At 37.2% G+C, this 8,588-nt stretch overlaps 1 protein-coding gene across 1 annotated transcript; it reads right to left on the reverse strand.

Moving 5' to 3' along the window:
• Positions 1-824: 824 nt before the first annotated feature.
• Positions 825-1,453, reverse strand: LOC148299278 (uncharacterized). Its single transcript, XM_088276237.1, is given in 2 exon segments — positions 825-1,061; positions 1,064-1,453. Coding segments are annotated over 2 exon segments (627 nt in total).
• Positions 1,454-8,588: the final 7,135 nt, after the last annotated feature.

Consider the following 8,588-nt stretch of genomic DNA (forward strand, 5'->3'; position numbering starts at 1 on the left):
TCCCAACCCCAACCCCAACCCCAACCCCAACCCCAACCCCAACCCCAACCCCAACCCCAACCCGATGATCTTTGCTTTGCTTTCAATTAATCAAAAAAAGTAAGCAATGAGGTTATATTTTTGAAGATAAATGCTCCATATTGTTTTAGAATTGAAATAAAAAAACTAAGCAACCTGACAGCTTAATTCTTTGCGCAAGCCGAAAACGTTGCAGGAGAACCCAACACTTAAATCAAGCAATTCATCATGAAACTGCTCAATAAAACAAATGTTTACGATGCCATAATGATTTTCATAGCACTGATTTAGTACCTGATTCATTGCGGGCATACTTTCTGTACTCCCTTTCTGCGCAGTTCTATACTTAAGTATACCAATAAGGGTAGAAATAGGAGGGTGAGGTGCCCAATGTGTTTGAAATTGATCAAAAAGATCAAAAGATTTTATTACTTTAACATTTGCCCATAAATACTACTATTTTGACCCTTTTAATCAAATAAGAGCGAGAGTAAGCTTTGCGAAATGTTGGCAATCCTAAAAACCCTGATGAGGGGTCAATTATATTCGGGAGTTTGAGAGAGTGCGAAAATAAGCACACATCAAAGAATCAGTTCGCAAATTTGATGAGAATTCGGGTCCCCTTTTGTGTTTTTTATTCCGATAGAGGGACAATTTTAACGCCAATAAAAGTTTATGAATTTTTATATGTAATAAATTTTGGAACTACTGTCTACTGATTAATTCTTATAGTATACAATGTGAATAATAGGTCGATACAATATGAATAACAGGATAGATAATCGACATTACAGTACATTGATAAATCATTTCTTTCTAGAGTCGATTTTCTTGGCATAGAATTCGAGCTATTTGCCTTCAAGGAGGTACCCATCGGCTCTGCCTGATTGTCCGGGTCTTGAACTGATGCAAGCCAACAGTCTTTGCTGAGAGAATTGTTCAGCAACTTTTGGATCAATAACTCGATCCTTTTGTCTTTCTTCGATTCTCTTTTGAGCTCTTTGTGATTTGCCAGCAGCTTCAGTGACTTATTTTGCTTTTTTACCTAAATTAACAGGCATGTACCAATATTGAGTCCGTAGTGGTTGAGATACCAAGCGGAGAAGGGAGTGGCATCGATTTGGACAATGCAGTTCTTGACGAGAGTTTTGGTACGAACGAGTTCGTTGTTGGAGGCATTGTAGACAACATCGAGGATTCTAGTCTTCCTTGTGACTGATTCGGAAGCCCAATTGAAATTGCCTTCCTTCAACCTGAGAGCTCTGAACTTATAGTTGCCTCCCCGGACTCTGACTCTTCTGATTCTAGCTTTGTCGTTAACTAGTTTGGTATTGGAAACAGGCCTTGCCTTTTCAAAGGCTCTCTTTTTCTGATGGATTGGCATACGGCCACCAGTGAGTCTCCTCTTGTGTCGCGAATCTCTTGAAATACCCATGTTCGATAAAAATCACAAACTAATATTATCAATATTTAATTAATTTATTAATAAACCTGGCATAATAAATATAATACCGAATATTCACTCCTATGCGATCATCTTCTGATCTTGTTGTGTCATCTCGATTGTGACTCTGACTGCTCTTCATTGATAGGACTACCTGATATTCAAAGTAGCATTTCGTAGCAGACTTCGTGAATCATCTGGATGAGCAGTATATTTGAGATGTCGAGAAGAGTCGATGTCTTTTATTCTTCGATCATCTGCCATTTATAGTTGTTTTATTTGATCTCTAGCTGCTAGACTTTGGAGAGTTTATCCTCTCGGTTCTGTGTAAGGAGTGGATCGACACAAGTTCGATACTAGGCCATTATTTCCTAGAGCTCACTTTCACTTGGGTCTTCTTTCGAGCCTCGCGGAACTACTAAGCTTTCAACAATCATTCCGCATAATGAGGAAGCATTCCTTAACACCTGATACTGTGTCTTCTCGAAGACTTACTGAATGTTCTATCTGGCAATAAAATAGAATGTTAATGCTTTCTCTGAGCAATCCCACAAATAGGGCAGCCCATTCACAAGGTAATACGGCCGATACTGGTCGATGCATTCGTTGAAGTTATCAATAATGGCTTTGCTATGAATCTTATCGAAATTCATCAACGCCATAAGCTTCTCATTTGTGGAGTCGACGCTACAGTTCTGGGAATAAAAGTCTTCAAGAGCTTGCATGCTGATAGTTTAATTGACGATTCCTTCTGCTGCTGCAAGGACTTGTTCTTCGTTATCGGGCCTCTGCAACATTTTGAGCCTATTCTTCGTGTTGTAGCCATAGGGCATGTTCACCATCTTCAAAAATTACTCTGCGTAGGAATCTTGGATAAATTGCAAAATTACATTAATAAAATTGGAGGAAATCCGACAAAAATTTATGTGTGGATATCACTGATGTGGAAATACCCTAAGTCATTGTTTACTCCAAAGTGGTTATACCTACTTGCAGGGCATAACGTTTTTCAATTAAGGATTGAGCACTTTATTGAGGTTAGAGATCTGTATTTAGAACAATATTTACCTGAAATTATTGGTTCGAAATGTTCTTATATGTCATGTGATAGTTCCTCGCATTCATTCTCATTTTCATTATTACTCCCATTATCACTTTCCACATCACTACTTTTATTTTGACTTCCACTTTGACTTCCACTTTGACTTCCACTTTGACTTTCGCCATCGCCATCACTTTTGCTCTCCTTTTTGTCATCACTTCCATTATCTCTTTCATTTTAGCCATCGCTTTAATGGTATGAAGGTCTACTGGAACTCTCATCATCGTTTTCCTCTATTTTTTGGGCGAAAAACTTCGCAAGCACATCTTCAGCCTTTACAAAATTAATCTGCTTCGATATTTGATTCTCTTCCTCAATTTTGAACTATAAGTTCCTCATTTTAAGCACCTCTGCTTCAAAAACTTTGCGAAGTCGGTTCAATTCTAAAGTTTAGTTCTAATAATTTGATTGAATTTGGCTTAACCTTGCTTCATATTGACTCGCATTGATTTTATGGGTTTATTGGAGTTTGAGTAATAGCTTTTTCTGAGAAATCATATGATTGAGGAGGGTCTTTTAATGATGAGCCAGATATGCAGATAAATGATTCGATGGCGAAGATGTTGGTGTTATGTGAGAGTTTACCAATTTATTGGCTCCAATGGCCCGATGGGACTCTTTAAGTATGACCTCTTCGCTGGGTATCCTGAGTGTGTGGTCGGTGGATGCAGCGCATTTCTAATTGCTAAGCATTTTTCTCCACCATCTTTGAATAGCTATTGCATTCCTTTCGAAACACTTCATGCTGGATAGTTAGACTCTATTATTCAGCTATCTTTATGATAAGTGCGACGAGCACATACTCTAAATATTCTAGCTATTGTGCAGGCCGACTAGGGACACCGCAAGGGAGCAGTTAGATAGGAATTGATTCATGTTTAGCTCATGGTCAACCAGAATCTTTCTCTACAGTTCCAAGCAGGCTTCATTGGTTGCAGCAACGAATTAACCTCCCAGAAAAATATATTAGTCTCCGTCTTTGCAATAAGGAGGGTGACTGATCATACTGTTTTTGTGAAGAGTGATTTTATGGGTGGGACCACGCGACGAAGGCTTTGCTGTTTTGTATTGGCTGATTGGGTTTGTGGGTCGGTCATTCTTTTCGCTTCTGAGTTTGGGGCCTGGCGTTTTGGAAATATATTTGGAATCGAGGTATCGGCTGCTGTTGGAGTTGGAGAGATTGGCAACCTTCCTCATCTTCGGCTTGCCCCTAATAAAACTCTCATGAAAACCCTCAGAGAAAAGTTATTCCTTTCGGAAATTGCCATTAATTGTAAATGGAACAGTCGATTTAGTATCTGATAACTTCGGCGAAGATAGATAGAACTTTGTTTTGGTACAATCGCCATGACTCAGATTATTATTACTTCCGATTGCTTTATTCTTTTGATTATTTTTCTTCTTCTTGCTTTTGTTTTTCACTTTGCTTTCTTCAACTGCAGAGTCTTTGGACCCCTGATGATGCTTCATGAAAATAAGTGACTATTATCGCAAAGAGAGAGGCAGTCCCCCTTTGGCACGATAGAGTAGTTAGAACTATTGATGGGTTGGTTTGCTTTTATTGGCATTTGTGAGTGCAGTTTGATGTCGACTTAGGATTCTTTTGGAAGATGTTTGGTTGCCCTTGGTTTTCATTGAGACTTTTGCTAATTTTTAGTATTCGATTATTTAAATATAATTTCCATAGTTTCATATATCATTTTTATAGATTTCCATATATGTATATTCTGTGTGGGTTTTTACAGACTTATAATATTGTGTGCATAATTAACAATACTCCAATTTCAATCGCCATTAAAATGATTTGATTGTTTACGAGTATATAACAAATTTTTGCTTATTATTAGTTGATTATTATCATTGCCAACTCATTTATTTGTCGATCATTGGTATTTAGATTGACTATTCAATTAGAAATAGACTGATAAGATCCAATGACAAAAACAATAAAGAATAACTCTAACATGAATATCATCTTTACTAATTCTTCTTAAGATTACCAATCATAAACTGCATTCGATGCGTCTTATCATTGCCAATCAGCTTATTCTTCTCCTTGATCTAATTTGAAGATGGGTTGCTCTGCCCACTCGCACTCGTATCCGATGTCAATAACATAGGGTTTGCCTGTAACTTCGAGTATAGTTTGTTTATGTATGTTTTGTTGTTGTTTTGTTATTACAATTGACGGAGGCGAAAGTGTGTGCCTGTTTAATGGGGTTATCTGTTCTCGTTTGTTTTTAGATTTGGTTTGTGGTATTATTTTGGGCGTTATTACTGTTTGGGAGGCAGCTATAGTCTTTGGTAGATTGATTGGACGTTGCTGATGTGATGGCCATTATTGTATTAGTGGTTTATTGGGTTATTGTATTAGTGATTGATTGTATTGTTGTGGCCATAATTTATTGCATTGTTGTTGTATTCGTAGTTGGTTGCATTGTTGTATTAGTGATTGATTGCATTGTTGTTGTAGTCATAGTTGTTTGTGTTGTTGTAGTCGTAGTTGTTTGTGTTGTTATTGTATTCGTGATTGAGTGTGGTGGTGGGGTTGCTCTTGGTGATGTTATTATGGTACATAATTGGGACTGTTTCTTGTTCGTCTTCCTCTTATAATATAGGCATACCGGCGCTCTTGTTGACATACAAAGCAGACCTTTTTCTCTATGGTATATGAGGTGTATTTCGATGGAAATGCGACACTCTTTAGAATTATTGGTTATTTTTGGGTTGACTGATATAATTTTGATTTGCAATGCTCAAATTTGTGTGTATTGTGTTCATATTCGTGTTTTCAATGTTCCAATTGGGGTTCCTTTCGACCATATTTGTGTTCTCAAAGTTTATACTATCGTACCCTCTGTTATTGTTGTTATTGCTGTTATTGTTATTGTTGTTATTGCTGTTGCTGTTATTTGCATTGATATTGAGGAATGAGGAAGTCTCATTGATATCATATTTGATGACTAGCTTATCAATGATATTCATGAGCTTGGCTTAATTTTGTTTTGTTTCTTTTAGCGATTACTGCAGTGCATTTAGTTTGTAGTTAAGTTCATCATACTTTTTGTCGGTGTGGTTGCCTTGATTGTTCGTGCTGTTATAATTATTGTTATTGCTATTATTCTGACCATGATTGTTATTCATATTGTTATTCATATTGTTAATATTGCTACTGCTATTGCTATTGTTAATACCATAGTTATTGTTATTATTATAGTTATTGCTATGACTGCTGTTACTCTGATTATGAGTGGTGCTAATGCTCTGACTCACAATGGCAGCATTGAGCTAATTGAGTTTATCGCTGGTGGCCCGCTGCAAGAACACAGTATTACTGACAATTTCATCAAGTTTGAGGGAGAGCTATTTCTCTAAAGATTGAGCTCTACCTTGCAGATTGGCCGCATCATTACTATTGAAATGCTTATGAAAATCATGCAGGAGTATGTTCTTACAGAATGCAACAATATCTGCAATTGCTCGATAGCCCATGCTAATGTTATATATTTATTCAATGCATTTATTGATATTATTGTTATTTGTGGGTTTAGCGGGTGTTGGATATTGCTGCTATTTTGGGTAGTTCTTCTGTGCTGCCGTCTGTTTTTATAGAGAAGTTGGATATCTATTTGGTTGTGGTGGTAATGGTTGTGGTGGTAATGGTTGTTGTTGTGCACCGTATAGTTGTTTCTCATAGTTTTTGTGACAGGATGGCGATGACCTGTTCACACTTGATTTATGTTAGTTAGGATCACCTCTTCTGATATTGTTGGTTTTGTTGATTTGAGGCATTTGGGTGTTTTGGCCTGTTGGGTTATTTTTGGCATTTGCCTTGAGTAGCATTATTAAGCGGATGTGATTGATGCAATGTGATAATTCAAATTTATAACTTACGTTTATTTATATGCAATACATAAATATATCTATCTATAGTCTGTGTATTGACGATCATTGTAGTTACTGCAAGGCTACATGTTTATTATTACTATTACAGATCTGCATATTTATATAGGCACTAATAGGCACATATTCACATATTGTTATAACACAAAGGCATATTCCCACATAGAAACATATATTCTTATTCCTCACAGTGTATATATATATCTACATGTGTGTTATATCCAATATGATTCAAATTTGATAAGATTGCAATAAATGGGCAACCAACAACAATCCGGATAATTCCCTCTTTATTCCACATGCACAGCCCTCCCTCCGAACAATCGACCACTCTCCTCCTCCCTCCACATCTCCTCCCCCCAATAATAATAATACATGATAGAAATCCTCCGAAATCGCCAATAATTCTTCCAAAATGGCTATATCTGCACAGTCCAAAAGTACCATCTCTCCCAATCTGATGCACAGTCTCCAATGACCTGCATGCATAGTAAGAATCTCATTGTCTTCTATTAGTCCTATGAACATTCACTCGCTGATATCGATATCACGCAGTATGTCTATACGGCCGAGAATGTCTGGTATCTTGTATATTGTATCACTGAGGGGCTTATGGAATTTAGGGCCAAGAATATGCATCATGGGGATATCTCGCTCACTAATGTAGTCTATGCGAATACTGGTCCTAAAAATAATAGCAGCTTACTTACAAATTTGGCAGCCTCCAATGCAACTATGAATAAGAGTGGCAAATGGCAGCTGATCGATAAAATGTTCATAAAAAATGGCATAAATGCGTACGAGAAAGTGTTAGAGGGAGAATAGGGTTTTATCAGCCCCGCGCAGATGTAGAAGATACGATTGGGTTACGTGCGATAATCTCCCCAGATTTCCTAAGCTGATGACATCTTCGCATTGGGCATGGTTTGCCTGCAAATGGCTTCGAGGAGACCATCTCGGAAGTGCTACAGATAATCATTCTTAAGATTTCACGATAATGCAATCAAATAGAATTTGGAGTACGCTGCAAACCTGCACCCCAAAGAGTTGGTCTAAACAATAAAAGTGATGTTGGAATTCGATTAAAATTCGAGGATCTCATTGAACTCCCTCAGAAATAATGCAATGGTTGCGAATGTCAATAAGAGATCATTGAAGGATGTGAGTTTCAACAATGGGGGCAAGAATATCCAGTTTAATGATCATGGTGGAAGTAGGAATATACTGTATGGGAGTCGGAAGGCCAATGATCGGAATATCAATGCTGGAAGTATGAGGATCATAGACAATGCAAATACTCACAATCACACGAACAGCAATTCCACATCATCGAAATTAAATATGAGTAAAAATGTGGAGGTATGCAATTTCGGCATTCGCAGATAATCGGCATTACTCTCTCAAAAGGACTCTAACTTCAACACACATAGCACGCGCAATATCCACAACATTGACAGAAATAGCAACCATAACAGCACTGGCCTTGCTTTCCGATTCAACAACCAAAGCAACGGCCAAAATAGAAATGCCAACTCACAAATCAATTATGATCCACACAAACCTTCATATGGCTTATCCGGCACTGATTCCTCCCTGCATGGGTAATACTATCAGAACAATGCAAAAGGGTATCCAAATGGCAATATAGACAAGAATGCAGCCCGCATTGTTTATGACAATGCGAGACCTGTTCCTGTAGGGATAAAGAGATAATATTCCTTAGGCAAATGATCAGCATTATATTCATACTTATCACTGTTTCATTCTGCATTATATATTATCTCGATTATGATAGCATATCTTCATAAAAATGCGCTATCTTATATATATTATAAACATTATATGTATGCATCATAATATGGACAATATACATAATAATGATGATATTAAATTTATATCTAGGAATGCATATATGCGAACAAGTATTGCAGTTATATTTAACAAATCCTTCGGTTTTCATTGCCATTGTCATTGTCGTTCACATTGCCATTCACATTCCCATTCATATTCACATTTCTATTCGCATTGTATCAGCTACATCCCGAGATGGACAGTTTGGGGCTAGCAAGATAAATGCCCAATAATTAAGAATCCTATATAATATAAACATGGACGGAAATT

The sequence above is a fragment of the Brachycentrus maculatus genome, unplaced genomic scaffold, assembly GCF_059751285.1.
Source record: "Brachycentrus maculatus isolate JH-2025_06_01 unplaced genomic scaffold, ASM5975128v1 h1tg001214l, whole genome shotgun sequence".
NCBI classification, from domain to species: Eukaryota; Metazoa; Arthropoda; class Insecta; order Trichoptera; family Brachycentridae; genus Brachycentrus; species Brachycentrus maculatus.